Source organism: Catharus ustulatus, chromosome 2, assembly GCF_009819885.2.
Source record: "Catharus ustulatus isolate bCatUst1 chromosome 2, bCatUst1.pri.v2, whole genome shotgun sequence".
Taxonomy (NCBI): Eukaryota; Metazoa; Chordata; class Aves; order Passeriformes; family Turdidae; genus Catharus; species Catharus ustulatus.
Window position 1 is genome coordinate 58,431,763 of NC_046222.1, and position 18,964 is coordinate 58,450,726.

The 18,964-nt window shown below is 43.2% G+C and overlaps 2 protein-coding genes and 1 long non-coding RNA gene across 6 annotated transcripts in view; 1 reads left to right on the plus strand and 2 right to left on the minus strand.

Annotated features, from left to right (window-relative positions):
- The window catches only part of LOC116993165, a 92,000-nt gene extending 90,686 nt beyond the window's left edge, over window positions 1-1,314 (plus strand). The window contains exon 6 of the long non-coding RNA XR_004417207.1: window positions 695-1,314. This is a non-coding gene — a long non-coding RNA (uncharacterized LOC116993165). The remainder of the gene's footprint in view (window positions 1-694) is intronic.
- Window positions 1,315-1,321: 7 nt separating this feature from the next.
- On the minus strand, window positions 1,322-4,507 carry KCNRG (potassium channel regulator; the record flags this gene model as incomplete). The annotated part of the gene is given in 2 exon segments (XM_033051716.2): window positions 1,322-1,562; window positions 3,400-4,507. Coding segments are annotated over 2 exon segments (819 nt in total), but the record flags the coding sequence as incomplete, so codon positions are not given.
- A 1,042-nt stretch (window positions 4,508-5,549) lies between these two features.
- On the minus strand, window positions 5,550-17,503 carry TRIM13 (tripartite motif containing 13). 4 transcript variants are annotated; one of them, XM_033053509.2, is made up of 2 exons: window positions 17,379-17,503; window positions 5,550-6,790 (listed from the first exon to the last, which is right to left on the minus strand). In XM_033053509.2, the coding sequence occupies exon 2, from the start codon at window positions 6,785-6,787 to the stop codon at window positions 5,558-5,560; it is 1,230 nt and encodes a 409-aa protein (XP_032909400.1). In that variant the 5' UTR covers window positions 6,788-6,790; window positions 17,379-17,503; the 3' UTR covers window positions 5,550-5,557. The 4 variants fall into 4 exon arrangements, with proteins under 4 accessions (XP_032909400.1, XP_032909399.1, XP_032909398.1 ...); XM_033053508.2 differs by lacking the exon at window positions 17,379-17,503 and adding an exon at window positions 11,806-12,042; XM_033053507.2 differs by lacking the exon at window positions 17,379-17,503 and adding an exon at window positions 11,639-11,785.
- Between the last annotated feature and the right edge of the window lie 1,461 nt (window positions 17,504-18,964).

The window sequence follows — 18,964 nt, forward strand, 5'->3', positions numbered from 1 at the left end:
TAGAATAAGCAAAGAGGACTTCACTGTTTCTGCTGAGCTTCTGAACTTGGGTCATGCTGAAATGTCCCAGAACAGTAGCCTAAGGAAAGAGGTGTCCAATAGTGGCACCGCCAGTCTGGGAAGATCCATTTCACTGAAACTCAGTGCAAGAAACATGGCTGAGTCCCACCCCCATTATCAAGTGTTGCAAATAAAGTAATGCATTCATTCACATTTTAGAACTAATGAAAAGCCAGATCTAATTGGTCAGCCAAGAAAGCCCAAAGTGTTTCTCCTGGGCTGTTTGAAACCTTGGGAAGATGGTGTTTTACCAGCAACAAAATAGAGATGCAACTAATGAATCCCTGAAGTTATTGCTATCTTTTCCTTCCCTGGCTTGATGGAAGGACAAAAGATTCTTAATTTTTAAAAGCTTCATTAACTTACCTCTCTTAGTACCTGAGCTAATTTTGGCATCTTTACAAAGTTTTGTACAGAACTAACATTCCCAAGGCTCTTAAAGACACTTCTGCTAAGCCTTCCAACTGTGTTGTATTTAACAAGTGCTAAAAAATCCTTTGCACTATTTTGTTTGACACTGTACAAACTCTTTCATCTAAAGGGCTGTTTTTCATATTTTCATCCTTTTTATGGTGAAAGCACTAAAAATTAACTGACCTTCTGTTAACAAAGATCTTTATCATTTAATTCTCAGAACCGAAGAACATCTTAATGCCACCAGAGTGGGAGGACAGGACAGAGGAGTGTTCTGCAAGAGACAGTTACATGTTATTTCACAGACCTCAGCGACAGCTTTCACAAAGCCACACAGCAGCATAGCTCAGGATGTTCTCCTTACACTGCTCTCAGCTAGCTGCAAGAGTCAGTGAGTGGAAGCAATAATCAATTGTTGGGGTCTGCATTCCTCCTCCAGCCACTTCTCCAAACTGTTGGGATGACAGTTGAATCAAGATGTTATTTCTTCATGTATTACCATGTTTTTAAAATCTATTTGCAGATTAGCACAGAACATAAAAACAATTTTCTAGAAGGGATGGCTGATGTATTGTGAGTCCTCATGTAAATTTTAGCCACCATGAAAAAACAAAAACAATTCTTGGAAATGCTGAAATCTGGTGGTCTTCTTTTACTTAAAGAGGGCAGAGTGGCAGAAGGCAAGAAAGTAATTTTTTTCCCTAAATACTTGAAAGAAAACATGTTTGTTACTTCCCTCAATAGCCGCACTTTCAAACAAGCCAAAACAAACAAAAAAAGGCCACTAGTGCTGACACATCCCTCTTCTACATTCAAAAGATGGAAGGAAAAGCCTTTATTTCCCTTTCTGCACTTAGCTTCTCCTTGCCTGTCCTACCCCAGAGCTCCCTGCAGTTTGGTTCACCATGATGGCAAGGCCTGCTGCCCTCTTCATCCTTTCAAAAGTGTAGCATTCAACCTTCTCTTCACTGGCGACTGTCCTGGTGCTTATGAGGCGAAATCCATCTTTAAGTAAACTGTCAAGCAGCAGGCCTAGCACATTAGTGCCATTAATCAGCTTTCTATTATCAGGCTTTATGGAAACATACCTAAAATCAGAAAAAAAAAAGCAGTTACAACACACTTTAACTACTTCTTGACAGCGTAGATCAGCACAGCTGCTCTGTGTTTACAGCAACCAAGGCTCCAGATATTTTTTTCCTCCTTTAAGGACAACTGGACTCTTTCCTTCATTAAAAGTAATTCTCAGTTCACCTAGTTACATGCTGGGGAAGAAGCACTTCTCTTTCACACCCTCCCCTGCCACAAAACTTACTTTCTTAAGAAATATCTGACAACCCCCATCTTGTCTCACTTAAAAGAGAGGGGAGCAGCAGGCTCTGCAGTGCTGCAACAATTTTTCAAGTGGGAGTAAATGATGGACAGCAGAGTCATTTTCACCCCAAGAACATCATTCTCCAACACACAGGATCTCTCTCTCTCCAAATAGTGACATTTATTACAAAGTTACCTTGTACAGCAAGTCGTGTGGTAACAAATATGAAAATCATTTTCACATGGCCTCAAAAGATTTTATTTGATATAAAGTACAGTGTAAGAATCTATCCAGATGTCTATACCAGACATTCTCAGGAGCAGAAGTCAGGTAAAAATACTATTACAAAATATATAAACTGATGGGTGAAACTGTTCCACAGTTCACAGGCAAGTACACCAAACATTCATGGAAAGCACAAGAAAGGCAAAAAAGTCCATGTCACCACAAAGATTAAGGAGATAGAAATTCAGCAAGGCAACATAATCAAATTTGACTTGTTTCATTACTCAAGCTTTTCTATTGATCTGCAGAGGCAAATTTTTATCAAGTCTGAAGAAATAAATCAAAAAATCAGAAATCTTTTCCCCACTACTTAAGTTGCCATAACCTACTCAACAAATTGCTAGTCCATTAAAATTAGTACTATGTTACAAAGTTAAGGTTTGGCTCACAAACATATATATTGCTTCACAAATGCAAAGTAGTTTTTATTCTACTTGCCTAGCCAAAGGAAGCTGGAAGAAAGATAAACTTCATTTTCTTTAAAAAATAATCAAAAGACTGCTGTGTTGTTTCTTATATTCAAATAGAATAACCCTTTTGGAAATATTTCAGTGAAATTTCCATAAAATTCCAGATGTTTTAACAGCCACAGAGGACAAATTAGGTTAACATTTTCTTATACACTAAGAACATATCTCCATACAATAGAGACATCCAGCAAAAGGTAGTTTAAAAAACCTAAGTAGTCATTAGAATATGATACGGGTATCACAAAGATTACTGATACACAGTTACCTTAATAAAAACAGAACCTGGCTCTGAATTCAAAGAAAACCCACTGTGAGGCATATAGTTAATAATCTGGCTCTTCTCCCTCCCCCTAATAAAAAGCTCTACAAAAGATTTCCAGTCCCTGAAATGCTGCCTCAGTTCCACTGGAGTTTTATACTCTTCTTGCCATTCTCTGTTTCGTGTTTTCCATATGAAAGCCTTTTCATCATAAGCTAGTGGAGATTTTAGACTTCCCCTCAGTACTTTACTGCTTTACTTTGTTTTCTTTGCTTCATTTTACCGCGTTTTTCATGTTCTCTAGAAGGTGATACTGTCAACTTCTAAAGTGAGGAAAAAATGGCATAGAGAGAGAAAAAAAACTCGAGAGAGCTCATAAACAAACATCAAGAACAGTATTTTAGAAAGCTGAAGAACAGGCAAATCAATGTAACAAATTAAACTGTGTGTTTCAGAACTAGAAAAAGATAACATTGAACAGAAAGAAGGAGACATATTTCTTTCAGTTTCTTTAAAATGAGCTTTGCTAGCATATAGTGTGCACTTCATGAACTGGACAAGACATGTGAAATGAGAAGTCACTCTATGGACAGTACCTGGCCACGACCTGGTCACCAGCAGAATACTCAGTACCACACAGAAAAACCAGATCATGATGAGACGGTCTTTCCAAAGGAAGTGGAACGAGTTGTTTCTGAGAAGTAAAGGGGCTGTTCCAGCCCTGTCCTGACTGCTGCCCTGTAAACACAGTGATCTGCTCAGTTAGTGCCTCGATAGTGGTACTGCAGGAACCAAAGATCCGGAAAAAGGCCTGCATTTCTTGGAGAGAAAAACGCACTTCCAAGATCTCCAGCCTGGGCTTCAGTAAATGTTCTTGGCTCAGGAGGTCAGCCAGGGGGTAAAGTCCATAGTATTCTGCTTCTCTCTGCAGCCTCTGATAGTCTGAGAAATCAGTTGGTAAGGACACCTGGAGAGTCCTCAAGAAGTCCATAATGTAACCAAACAAAGTTCCATCTCTGTCCACAAAAAACTCTCCATTCACCAGTTTAAATTCCCGGTCATCATCATTCACCATCCGTGCCAACCTGGACTCAGGGAACTGCTGCAAGGTAGAAGCCCGGGTTACAAATCTCACACCTCCCACACTCAGAACGACCAACTCCCGACTACTCATGGCTAGGAATCATGACTCTTTGATCTATGTGTCTGTGACTTGATCTTTCCTAAACTGCAAGGCAGCTGCAAGAACCATTGCGTGCTTTTAGCAAGTGTTTGGAGTGAGGTGTGGAGCAGCAACAGGATTCCCAGGCAACAAAGATGTAAATATCATGTACAATAGTTTTGTTTGCTGGGTTTGGTTGCTTGGAAACTTTGATTCTTGGAATTTAATGTTTTATTTTTGAAATTAACAGCTTGCAAGGACTACTGGAATACGGTGAATTGACAGTCACAACCTGTGAAATCTTGAGAGAGACCAATGAATATTCCCAAAGTATGGCACACATTATGTTTTCTAGAAATTACAGCTCAGTGTTTTCATTCCATACATTGCTGTTCACAGGATCACTGCAAAAAGAGGTTAGATGTGCTTCAGGCAAGACCTTTTAGTATCATATGCTCCAAAAGAAGGGCACTTCAGAGAACTCAAGCTTAAGGTTCCCTTTAAATCACTGTTATCTAAGGCCAAGTCAATACAAACAGAAAATTCAGCTAGCTCCTGAAATGAGGTACACAAAAATACAGTAACAGGAGAAGAATCTATACAAGGTTCTTCAAACACCACCAACATCCATATACCTGCTGCATCATACAACCTGTTCCAGAAATCATCCAATCATTTTTCCTGGCTTTTGGAATTGCAATCTGGAGATGCAGAGAGGGACAGGAGAGCAGCAGAGAGCAGAGTACCTACCACCTCTGCAGGACTAGAGCCCAGGCTGCCTTCCTGTGGCAGACCCCTGCATGCCTTGCACTGCACTAAGTTCTTTATGTTAAAGCCAGTCTTTAGGAAAGTATGGCTTCAGAGAAACATGGATCTAATAAAACAGCTGAGCTACCCCAACAATTTGATGTTGGAAAAGTAAACTGCAAAGTATGAACTATGTGCAAAGCACATACCATCTTGGAGCTTGTTCTTATCACTACCTCTAGAATTTGTGATTGCCCTGGAGATACATTTTTTTATAGAACACATAATCGGAATGCACAGGGTAATTACAACACTAGGATATACAAAAAAACCCCCACAAAACCAAACCAAAACATATAGCTAAGTAACATCATCAGATAGAAGCAGGTTCCAGAATGTGAATGATGCACGTTACATTTTGTGGTGGAAGGGCAGTCCTCAGCAAACCTGTCAGCACAGTGCTCACCTCATTCACTTCTTCCACTTTCCAAATGATCTCCCAGTTAGAACTTTTTTTAAACTACAATCTTTTATCTTATTCTACAGTTACATTAACATCAGATTAAAGATACAGTTTTGCCCTATATTTTGGTAAGAAAAAATGATTTACAAGGAGTAATATTCCCATAATCACCACTGAAAGAAGAATCCACTAAAGTGTTTTTCAAAGCTCCATTTCATTTTCTGTTTTAGCAGTGTTCAAACTATGTGAACATTATGAATGTTTTAGAATCACTTTGAATCTTTGAATGTTTTCACTGGAAGTCTGAAAAGACCAATTAATTTAAGAAGTTCCATGTTTTCTTCTCCAGATCTCTCTTAGTTCTTATATTCCAGCAGACACTTCACAACAGTTTATATTTGCACACAAACTGCGCAACATTATCCAGTACAACCAATGTATAGTTTTTACACTTTTCTCTTAAAAGTGAAGCTCCATCTGTCATCTGTTCCCAGTAAAAGACTGCATGATCTGCTATCTCCACGGTATCTGCCAAATAGGACAAGCTAATTGTAAGGAACTGAGATTTCCAGCACTGGAGATTGTCAATGACTGACTCCACAAAGGACATTCTGGTGACAGCAAGAATGAGCAAGAAAATAAGAGAGTTCACTATAAATCTGCGTGAAAAGACTGAGGGAATCTTGAATTTGAAAGTGTTGCTTTCCTGAGGCAAGGAAAGTTTGTCCACATCAACAAGTTTTATTCCATTCCACTGGCTGGTATCAAAGCTCTTCATTGTGGGACTGATGTCCACTGTGGAACAAGGTAAAGGGGTTTCTTTGAGCACCTTGATTTTTTCCCTGAACTCCTGCATCTGTTGCAGAAATATAATGGGTTCAGACACATCTTTGAAGGCCTCTGCAATGTTAAAAGCCATCCGCTGCTCTTGCAGAATCGTGTTCAGTTTATTGATTTCCGGATCGTAGGCCTGCATCACTGCAAGCTTCATGGTCTCAAAGTCAGACAGAATCTCATTTCGCTTCTGCTCCAGTGTGTGCTGTAGCTTCTCAAAGAACTCCTTCACTTTGTCAGAATCTTTTGTCAGCATCTGCAGTGCCTTCCTCTTACTGGTCTCTAAGGTATCCAGCCGTGAGAGGGCATCCCCACAACGCCAAGTTTCAAAGCCCTGAAACAAGGTTTCAAAAGCCCGCTTCTCCTGGGAATAAGCTTCTTCAATGGAACAGAAAACATGCTTTGTGTGGTCACCACGGGTGGCACAAACCCCACAGATCAGCTGCATGTCTGTCCGGCAAAAAATGTTAAGGGGTTGCCCGCTGTGCACTTTGCACACAGGCATTTTGGGAGTTACTTTGATTTTGTTGTACTTCTCCACGATACCTTTCAGGGAATAGTTGACCTGCAAGCTGTTGACTCCAGTGACAGGAGTTTCCTTCCTGCATGTGGGGCACTTGAAAGGGGATGGCCTCCAAAGAACATTCCGCACATTTCCCTCAAGAATTCCTTCCAGACACTTTCTGCAGAAATTGTGTGAACAGGGCAGGACACGAGGATCATCAAACAGGCTACAGCAAATGGGACAGGTCAGATCTTCCTCTAGAAGCTCCATCATATCCTAGGAAAGAGAAAAAATACAGTAAGAGAACTTACAAAACTTATTTCTCCCTCAAGGAGACCATACAAAAGCCAATCTCCATCTGAGACACGTCTCAGTGAGAAAAGGATGTATTTTTGATTCCAGTATCCTTAAGACAGAGCCTCGGCTGGGTTTTTGCAGCCGGTACCCCTTGGCTGTGGTATCTGGCCAGCAAATGGCAGGCACAAGAGTGGTGTAATGCTCAGGCAGAACCATTTTTTTGGACTCTCAACTAGAAATGCTGGAAAAGAACATTTGCCAATCCCAGCAAGGATTCTGAAAGAAAATAACTCATGTACTCAGAACAACAGTGCAAGACTTACATCTTTCCTTGCTGATACAATACACAGAAATGGGATTTGCACAGAAGATACCCAGCCAATACACCCTGCTAAGATTTGATTACTTTCTACTTGTTCCACTCATCCAAAGCTTCCAGTTTCAAACCCCACGCACAGATACTGTAGACAGTACTAAAAATGGCTAAAAAAGCCCAGCTGTAGTATTTCTGCTGCTACAGAATACATGATGTGTTTTTTAATTCTACTTGCAAGGCCAAAGGAGAGTCACCACTCACTTTAAGAATTAGCTTTTCTCTTGCTCCTGCAACATTTTTAAATAACCAACTGAATGTGTTACTATTGAGCTATTGAGCACAAAGCTAAAATACTTCAAATAACAGCTACCCATAATCCTTGATAATTCATCATGAAACAGAACTGTTAAGTATTTTTACTCATCTGCATTCTATATTTCCAATTCCATTCTCACAGCATTCATGCCTCAGTAATTTCTTTCTGTGGAGAGAACCTACAGGAAGAATATTTGTTGTGTAATCCTTCCTCCTGGAAAGTCTCAGTGAAGGGACCCAGTGCGCTACCCTCCCTCTGCCTCTAACTAAAGCCAAGTTCTCAGATGCAGACACCTTGTAACTTACAGCATGCTCAAAGAAAACAAATAGCAAATAAAGACCAAAACAGGTGACAGTCTGCATCATCCAAAGCTCTCAAACACTTAGTTTTGAGCTATAATTAGAATGATGTTTCTCTTGCATAAATTGCTTCCAAATTATACAACATATATTCATATATATGTAATAAAATTCCTTTTATAAATTGAAAGACATCATAGAAAAGTGAATCAAAGTACTGCTGTGACATCAAGGCATGTGAATGAGCTCTTAATTAGTTTTGATGTAATTTCTATGGTTTCTGTCCCCTGAAAGAAATATGAAATGGAAAGCATGGGAGCCAAGAAGGAGCTGAAAGGGAAAGATCCATGCTGCATAGGACAAGAGAAGCAATAAAATCAATACTACCAATCCAAGGAAAGTAAAGTTTACTATCTGGAAGAAAGGTGAGGTCAGTCCTGACTCTCCTTCACAAAAGGACCAATAGTCCCAGTGAGACTTCACAGTAAAAGCCATTCTTGGGAAGTGTAAGCAAACCTCCCATGCTTTTCAAGTGAGGGGGAGGGGTTGTCACAACCTGGAAATTCTGTAGAAATTGTCAGTGGGCTGAACAAAGACAACAGTCCAGTGTCAGGGAACCCTTATCCTTTATTATATAGCCATCTTAACTCTGACAGTTATCCCACTATTTAGTTATAGAAGTGTTGGATAACAAGCTCTTAACTTTTACAATGAACTTTACCAAGCTCCCAACTCTCCCAGCAAACCATCACAGAGCAAGGGATAAAATCCGATTGCTGCACTTGCTGGGATAGAACAAGAGAGGAGAGAGTAAAGATGGGAAATAGAGAAGTGAAGGAAAAAGACCACTAGTCCTTAGATCCCACATTGGTCCTGCCACTGTGTATGGTTGATATCAGGAATCAACAAAAGCCTGGGCCTGATCCCCTTCCTTTTAGTTTCCCTAGTGCACATCCACTCATTTTTCGCACCCTTTGCTGCTGCTGGCACACACGCAGCGAGCCCTTAGAGCCCTTGAGGAAATGAGTAGGGGGGCTGGGACCTGTGGTGGGCTGGGAGCCCCCTTCAGTGAGGTGCCTGGGACTTGACCCTTCTCTTGCCGCAGGCACACTAAACTCGAGCCTCCAGGCTGACTTACAAGCCCAGCAATGAAAGGGAAGCTGGCTCACAACAGCGCTGCCCCGACCCAGCAGGACCCACCCTCCCAATCCCAACCTTCCTGTCACAGCAGAATGTTTGAGACAACCATGCTTATGTGCTTATGCTCTTCCACATATTCTCATGCTGATTGGAAAAAAGAGACTTCGGAAGAGTTGCCAGCTTTTTTACTCAGAAACAAAGTCAGGGGGCAGAAGAAGCCACCACTACAACTGGGGACAAAGTCCCACAGAAAAGGCCTAATAACTCTAACTAATGGGCTTCCCATACACCCACAGATCCCATTCAGAAACCTCATTTTCTGTGAGGAGAATGTAGTTTTGAAGCACCTCTCATGCTCTCAAAGCAATGTTTCTCTTCTGTCTTTTTCCTAGTGCTAAAAATAATGGGATGACAGGAAGATGATAATTTCATCCCTCCACTTGAGTCTTCCTTTTTGTGAGCAGCTCTCTCTTTCCAACTTGTACTCATAGCTTTCAGCCACAGTAGCAGCACAAAGATCAGTTTTGCTCGTGTGTTAAGAGGATAATAACTACAAAACTAAAATGACAGTTTTCCATCTCTTAGTAAATGGAAATGCACAGGGCAGAAAATATTTGCTCTGGTCCATCTCCTTTACCAGGGAGGATTTTACTTCCCAGCTAGGGAGCTGGAAAAGCAGCTTTGCATGCCTGACAGAAAGAACTGCAAGCCAATGCAAAAAATGCTTACTCTAACACTTTCCATCCAAATTGCAGGACAAACACTGAAGATTTTCACACTCCTAAAAATACAAAAAACATACACAAAAAGGCTTAATGATCCAACTAAAACCGTCTTGCTGCATTTCAGCCCCACTTACTGAATTACATAATTATGCTTTATAAATATAACTGAATTTCAAAACCTTTGTACAACATCATTACCAATACTGGATTTAAAAAAAATAAATAAGCAGGTCTACAAACTTCCTCCCTCCCCCTCTTACAACACCAAAAATGCCAAACAAGACTTGTATGACTGGTTGGACAGATTAACTTCTATCTTCTTTAGGATATTAATTTCAGACAGTAAATCATCTGTGGATTGAAACATTCCTTAGCAACCTAGTATGATGAACTATAGCAACATTTTAACTTTTCCACTGGGGGTTTCTCTGCATAACTTCTGACCCGCGTTTGGGTGGTTGCGGAATTCCCTACTTGTAGCACACAGAGCAAAAGCATCTCTGGGTACAAACCCAACAGATGTCACCCATCAGCAATAGCAACTTGCACAGTTTTATCATTAGGAAGAAGAATGGCAAACAACATCAAACCATGAAAGCAAAAACAACCACAGTAGTTTTTTCCCACACTCCAGAGAGAAATTCATTTAGCGTGCTTCTCAGCACAGAAGTTGGGTTTATCATTCAACAGCATGCTAAAAGCAAAACCAGAATTTTACCAGGCTTCAAACGAAACAAAAAGGCAAGCCCTGAATTGCAAGTTTCCTGCAATTGTGTAACTGTTCTAAATAAGACTTGACCAAGTCAAGCTACATTTCTACAAGTAGTTGAGCTAGTCAGGAGAGGTTTCATGTCCCTTCCTTGGCAAGGACCCGTCTGTGTCAGGACCCCCTGTGAGAAATTTCACCAGCCTTCTGTTGGATTGTTGTGTTGAATCAGTCCTAAAAAAAGTCCCACACAGAGGGGAAGCAAGATGGAAGACCCTCCTTCCAGCAGCAATGATCTTAACCCTGTTCACCCCACTGAGAGAAACTCTAATGGAATTGTATACGTTTTAATGTGGAACAACTGACCTCCATGAGCAGTAGGTAACATAGGATCATAGCATGTTAAGAGGTCAAAAAGGACTTTGAAAATTATCTTGTGTCAACTCCCCCTGCCATGAGCAGGGACACCAACCACTAGACCGGGCTGGCTGCCCAAGGCCTTACCTAACCTGGCCTTGAACACTACCCGGTTTTGGACATCCACAACCTCCCTGGGCAACCTCCCTAACCTCACAGTAAAGGATTTCTTCCCAATATCTAAACAACATTTCCCCTCTTTCGGTTTGTACCCATTACTCCTTGTCCGGTCACTGTAGCTCCTGATGAAGAGTCCCTCTCTGGCTTCCCTGTAGGCCCCTTTCAGCTACTGGAATGTTACTATCCAGACAACCAAAAAGACCTGGGCAAATTGCCCATGCTTTAAACCTGGTATTTCATGGCCAGAAGTTTTTCCGGGAGCACCAGGCAGATCCACCCCGCTCAGACTCTAGCAAGGCAGCAAGGCCTGTAGAAATAAGCAATTTGTGCTCAGTACATTCACAGCCCCCTGAACACGGTTTCACTCCCAGGGCGGACGGTCTGTCGAGCGCAGGCACTGCCCCAACGCTGGTCCCCGCGCTCACCCCCATTGTCCCTTCACCCGGCAGAGGTTCCCTTGCTGCTCCTGGCTACAATCCCCCTCTCCATTTCCAGCGGGGAACCGCCCCCAAACGATGGCACCGCAGCCAGCCGCCGGCCCCGGCCTCCGCGGGGGTCACGGCGCTCCGCCGGGCACCGCAGCCCGGGGCAGGGAGGCCCTGCCGGTCCGCCCGCACCCCGCCAAGCACGGCGGGGCTCACGGCGGATGGCGGCTGCCAGCGGAACCGGCGCCTCCGGCCGCGGCGTCCCCCGGGCCGGCGCTGCTGCCGCCGCCTCTCACAAAGCCGCGGCCTGCGCTCGCCCGGCCGCGCCCGCCCGTCCTGCCGCCCCTGGGCCCCGCTACTCACCATGGCAGGCCGGGGCCGCGGGGAGCCCGGAGCAGGCGGGGACCCGCCGCCTCGGTCACTCGCACGGCTCGCCGCCGCTCCCGCCCCGGCCGCCGCCCGCCTTCCGGGCCCGCCACCCGGCCCGCCGGAGCGCTCGGCGGGAGCTGCTGCCCCGCCGTCCCACCCACCTTGGCCCGCGGCCCCCGATCCAGCACCAGGGCACGAGCTGCTGCGGCTCCTGCCTTCCTCCGCTGGTCTGTGAGCGACCAGGAAAGCCTCCGGAGCTGCCGGCAGAGAGGGCGGGCTGTGGATGCTGCTTGCCTAAGGCGGCGGCCGAGGCTGCAGCCTATGCCTCCGCTGAGATATATACGGGTTTCTGTTGTTTGTTAACTCTGCTAAATTACACTTGAGCCTGCAGCTCACAGGCGCACTTTGCACAGCCTAAGGAGGGGCGCTGCTGGGTGGCAATCCTGCTGGGCATCTGCCACCTTCTGAAAGCACTTATTTAAAAAAAAGCCCATAATTTGAGACAGATAGCCTTGTGTGCTTCATAAAAGGATAGCAACTTATTTTTATTTGCTTGAACACACTGGTTATACCGTTTCCAGCTGGTGAATCTCTTGGAGAGCTAATGTGGCCTGTAAAACATGGCAGGTTTTCCACAAGAACACTGACTAGTCCCAGGGAAATGGAACAGAAGAGATCCAATGTCCACTTGAAAGAACACTCTAGTTACAGGTCTACGAAACTGAGTCTAGAAGTGCTGAGACGTCAGAGGACTTTTGTGTTGGATATCTCTTTTGCAGTTGTTAGCTCTCAGTCAACAAAACAGGTCTCACATCAAACTGAACTTATTTTCAACTTTGTTAAATACTACATCAAAAGCTGTTCCCAAATGTACACACACTCTGTACATTTGCATCCCTCCACTCCCCTACTCTGCACCCACTGCAGTCATGTCACTCATCAGCACAGGGGAGACTCTACACCTCCAGGACTACCTACACAAGGAACCTCACAAATCAGACCATATTTCTATCAAATGAAGCTTCCTCCCACATCTGACATATTTCTTCTTATTATTTAGGAATCTGGATCTTAAAAGCCACTCAGTAACAGGCCAAAGTTATGCTTCCCCAATTTACTGCAGTCAGTTACTCCTCACCTTCTCTCCTTGCTGCCCCACTCAAGTTGGCCTTCCTGCTCAGCTGAACTCAAAGGAAACAGTTTGACCAAGGACAAGCATTTTTGAAAATCCCTTTCAGAGTGCCTACACACTGAGGCATTTCTTCCACTATCCACTATCCACTATCCACTATCCACTATCCACTATCCACTATCTACTATCCACTGGAGAACAGCCCCAGAAGGCAGAGTTGCTGCACGAAAACAACTGAGACCTTCAACATCCTGCTCGTTTCTTCTTAATTCTCCAGCATCTTGTTTGCTGTTTATTAAAAACAAGTAATTCCAGGTAGTTTCCCTCAGCCACCTAAACTGCTTTCAAGTGATATCCCAATTCTTCTGCATATACATTTGCTGAGTACTCCTAGTCTACACTTTCCCAACAGCCACCTTTATATCAAGAATTTCGGGGTCCTGTTGATATCTGTAATTTTATGGTTAAAGATTAACAACATGGCATTTTAGATTTCTCATGCAACATTTTTTCCCTGATATATTTTTTGAGTATGTTTTATTCTCTATTAATTCTTTGGGCTGGTCCAACTCTGTCTCTTTATAAATGAAGAAGGAGCTGAATGGGTGGAAGAGTGGTTGCCTGCCCCCCTGGGATAAATGCCTCTTTATTAGGTCCATCCGAAAATGTTCTTGTCCCTCCTTGCCTTTGATTTCTTCTGTCAAAGAGGAAAGCTTAAACTTCTAGGCAAACACATAGAAGCACTGCCTAGCCAGCACCCTACTCAAGTGTCCCACGGCTGTCCTGACCATGATCAAATAGAATTTGGGCACTCTTCTACTTCTTATGAGTTGCACACAACCGTTGTGCACACATATAAGTCCATCTTTCTATACTTTTTATCTCTGGTTCAATAGCAGCACTTTCAGTAGCAGTTTGTTTATGAACTTTCATTCCTGCATCTGAGAGCACATTGTCTTCCCAAGGCAGCATCAAAGGCCAGTAATGGAAGCTTCAGAGAAAAGCTCTGGCTGATGGAAATGAACATTTGTAGATCTGTGTAGTAATAGATGAACAAAGCCAAGGGAAATCTAGGCTCAAAGGAGAGGCCCAGCTTGAAAGGAAGCGTTAGGATAAATGCCACTTAATTATGGGAAGGTTGAAAATACAGGGGTAGAAATTTGGAAGGAATTATACGATAGAAGCAATTTCCAGATTTTCAAGACAAGCACCATACCTGTTGTAAGACAAAGGGTACATAATTGTCTACTGTCATCTTTAAACTACAGAGAGAACCCAGATCATGGCTCTTCTAACAAGCACTATGCCAGGAGATTTCTGAGACTGAAGCTTTGTGGTTTAGTCAGCGACCTCAGAGCTGACAGCTACTATTCCCCTTGCCTGTCCCAGCTCTGCCTGCCTCTGCAGATGCTTTTCCAAGCTGATTCCACCCACTCAGCCAGCAGAACACTATTCCCTTTTATTTGTCGACATGAGTTTTGTGCTGATTCAACAAGTTAAATCAGTCCAATGCAAGATTAGACAATCACCAGGTCTAACATCAGAAGAGCAAGGAAAAGAGGAACAAGATTTTTCTCATTCAGTGGAAGCAAGCCATTAACGTGACTCAAGCTGTAGCAGGTAACTCTACCCTGACAGGCAGATTCTTGGGGGAGTAAGCCAAGATGAGACTGTGCTACTGGCAAAAGTCATCATTCCATCCTTTCCCCTTTCCTTAGTCATGCTTTCCTGATGCCTTCTCTCTGCTGGCTCGACACTTCATGCAGCCACACGTTACGCCAGATCAGCCTGCCAACAGAGCTGAAAGCTAATCAAGTTTCCAGCAGGATCAATTTTGGCAGCCAGCTGATCCTGCAGCCGAACAAACACCAGTGCCAGGATGAGCCAGTGAGAGGGCCTGCTTCAGTGGCAGACTGCACACACGTCAGCATAAACCAGAAGTGCCCCCACAGGCCATAATTTCACAAATGCTTCCAGCCAGCTATTGCCAGCACTGCTGCCAAAAGTAACACAGCCTTGCCCTCGGCCACACCAGCTGCTCATTCCAGGCTCCAGGCACCCGCTATGCTTTGCTGGAGAAGAACTGATTGATGAATATGGCTGGAGTTAAAAGCAGCATATTTTTCCTCCCAAATTTGCATTCCATATCAATAAAGCACCTCTGAGCCAAAGACCTGTTGGATTGTAATTGTCTCCTAAGGTGAAGCTCTGAGGAAAAGAGATGAGTTGAGGCCATTTTACAGTCTTATCCTTGGCTGCAAACCTGCCTTCCCACTAAGGTTAAGGCTTCCCGTCCCATTACAGAGGTGTCAGAGCACACACAGAGTACATTCCAGCTTCAGGACAGACGCTTCTTGAAGGACTCTGCTTTATCCAGCTGTGCTGGGGTGAGCACACTCTCAATCTGAGGTGGATAGTGTGGTCGCTGTGGGGACCTAAATATGGACATAAATCTGCAAGAGCTTAGAGCAGCTTGATAAGAAGATACCGTAAGATAACACAAATTAATAAATAAATTCAAAACAGCTCCGCATATCAAACACCTTGCTGATGTATGTTTCACAACTATACTGATCTGACTACATTTCTTTTCAACAGATACATCTGGACTATATTAAACATTCCAAACAAGGGATCAGAGAAAGCAGTTTCTTGTTATTGTTCCATAAAAGCCACTTTTAATATGGATTGTAGAAATACCAGGCATTAAAAATCCATGAAGGATCATTAGCGATTGAAATTATCAACTCCTGTTTTGAGGTCTGAATTTCTGAGGCTGCCTTGATACCTACAGGGTCTCTGGTGACTATTTTAGCAATACTGAAAAGCTCTGTAGTTTTGCATACAGAACTTTGACCCACAGAGTTAACTAATATTCAGCACTTTGCCAGATTTTTCTGCAGTGGGACGTGGGGGGGAATCGATGATGAATTCAGTCAACTCCTTAGAGAAATCCTATTTATTTACAAAGAATGTACAGCCACGTCCCATTTCCTTGCACGCAGAGGAAGCAAATGGGAGGGAGAACTGTGCAGCAGTCCAAGTTTGCTGCTCCAGCCAGGATGCTTGCCCAGAAGAAGCTGTCCCTTGGCTTTTTCTCAGGGCCATACACCACTGCTTCTCCCACTGTCTGCTGGCTCTTGCGTGGTGTTTCCGGTCCCAGACGTGCACACAGGCAAACACAGCTGCAACCAATCTGTGCTCTTGCTGCTGCGTTCGCAAGCAGTCCCGAGAAAAGCCTCCCTAACTTTCCCCAGATTAGTGCTTGTTCATACAAGTTAGCTCATCTTAGCACTTGGCCATGCACCCCTGCACCATGGGCAGCAGTTTCTCATTTTTAGCTATCTTATGCCATAAAAGAACTTAATTGCTCCTTCCTGAACAAAGCATGGCCAGTGTGCCTGTCAGTTTTAATGAGGTTTGTGATTGCCTATAGATCAAAGTTCTGCTTCAGTGGGTTTTGTTTGTATTGCATAAAGAGGAAAGGAGAAGTGACTCCAAAGCAAAGAGAACAACAAGGAACAAAATTAATTACCATATGCAATTTCTTCTATGATTTGGTAAGGGCCAGATTAACTGTGTAAAACAGAGGACTTTCTACAGAATGTTAGTCCTCACAAGAACTACATTATGCTGAAGATTTCAAAAGTACAAGCACAACCTGTTTTTCATCTGAGACCTTGTCTGTATCATCTTCCAAACCACAGGCCTGACCCTGGGAGTGGAAGGACTGCTTTCAATAAACAAACCTTGATTTTCCAGTCCTGCACCATCATTTACTTCTGTGCAAGCTGCATAGAGACATTACTAAATCCATTCCAACATACATAATAACTACTTTTTTTCATTGGTTTTCACAGGTGTAAATGCCTCCACAAAGCATGTGGCAGTGGAGAATCAAGTCCGATTGGTTTTGATTTGCAGGACAAAGAGGAATTATTTTTCTGAGAACGGATTACTCATGTATTACATTGTTGTAATGTGTGCTGCCACAACAGAAGAGAGCTGCCCTCTCCGGCAAATTTGGCATATCAAGGAACCTTTCTGAAACGTACTTGTCTGAAGCCAGTAGATGTACTTTGCAGGGCTAATGAGAGACAGTTGTACTTGGTGAATGAAGCTCTAAGACAGAGAATGAAACAAGTGAATGACCATCATTTTCCTTCAGCAGGTCCTCCAAATAAGTCTGCATTTGTGAAATGGATGGGAGTGGTCATGTTCTACTAGCATGACTCCCAAAATGTCTCTGTTGCTACTGTTCAGGGAAATAAAATGTTGCAAGCAGAAAACATGTGTAGGCATGCTTAGCATAATTTTGCATCCAGTGTGGGAGGGTCCAAAAACTTGGCCTCCCCAAGTGAAAGAAATGAACATTCAAGTAAGGCAGAAGCTGAATTAACCCCTGATAATCAAGCACAATTGTGCTAAATATTGAAGGCAAGATCTTAATTTCTTTGGGGCAGTTCTTTTTACACTGTAAAGCTTTTGATGTCACACACTCTCTAAACAGGCTGACAAGCACATTTACAAATACAGTGCTATCTTACTGCAGTTGTTCACCTCGTCCTTCAAGAAAGGCATAGAGTAAGCCACATTTCTTACCAGCTGACTTTTGACTTTCACCACACCAGCGAATATTCTGCTTGACTGTGTCCGGTACCAGAGCCTTCACTCAGAGCACACAAACATCTGTGTCACCGTTCCTGTTCATTGTGACACCAATCTGCCACTGCCAGGGTGCTCAGGAGCTGGGCTCTGCATCTGCAGGGAGACAGGATGGGTGCAAGGATGAGCTGGTCCCCGAGGCTTCCTGCCTGCCAAGCACACAGGTGCTGGAATCAATGTGTTCCAAAGCAGCACCAGCAACTTTTCCAATCTGCAGCGTGTGCTTTGCCGCACAAGGGCTGCAGTCTGCTGGCCTGCAAAACCAGCCTCTCCAGTTAAGAGAGTAGTGGAGCAGGAAACTGGCAGGGAGGCACAGCCAGACGCTGCTCCCCAACGCTTCATCCCCTTGAGTCCCACAGATTTGGCAATGCTGACTTCATGTGGTGAGATGTGTTTGTGTTCCCAGTGCTCATTTTGAAGAAAGGACATTGTGGGGCAGAGAAAAACGTGACAGGGAGTAATTCAGAGCTTAAGTCTCTATCTAAGTTTTCTTCTTTTTTCTTTTTAAAACTATATTAACATTTATCTTTAGTATTTACTGTAACAAACCCACAGGCAATAAAAATCCCACAGTGACTTAAATGAAACGAAATTTGTGAACAACAAGCTACCAATAAGAATCTCAATGCCCTCCATATGAAATAAATAAACATCAGTTTCCACCTAATATTTACTTCTTGGAAGTTCAAGACTAATCCCATTTGGCATATTTTAAGGAAGTGAGCTCTTGACCCCAAATGTTTATGGGCTATAACAGTAAGTCCAATAAAAAAAAGGAAGCACATTTAAAAGCTGCTCTTAAAATCAGATTGGTTTTAGGCACAATTTTGCGAAAGACGGCACTTCACCTCATGTTTCAAGGAAAAGGGTTAAGCGTGACTGATACAGCCCATCCAGACCAGTACAATATTTGTGGCTATGAAAATTTCCTTTAACAAGGATTTCTGAATATCTGTATTAACCCCCTGGCCCCCACAAGACAGATAACACAGTACCACATGGGTTACATTACTTACATCATACTTCATACTGTAATAAAATGTTAAGGGAGCCTTCTAGGTGAAATGCCACAAAATAATACACCAACTGAAATAATGAGAAACAACAGTTTCATCCCAAACTAGTTTGGAGATAAATAAGCCTTCAGATGCAAGTAATCAAATTACCTGCTGTCTGCAAAACATTCTACATCAGCAGCTCATAGCACAACATTAATCTGGTATTTTTCTGTAGATAAATAAAAATGTGATGTTGGCACAGGTAGGCTTCTACAGTTGTGTTATCAATATTTACTGTGTTTGCTGGAGCCCAGTTTGTGGGTCCTGCTCTGGATGCTGTATGTGCTGTAGGAATGCAGAGATAGACATAGAAATGTTTGTGTAACTCAAAGACCACAAGTCATGTTACAGCTTTTTTCATTATGTGTATTCTGCCTCTGTGAAAGGGACACAAAGCTGGTCCCAAACTGTGCTTTGCAAAACAGAATGGTAAGTGCATAATGACAGCACAGTCTAGCAGTCTTT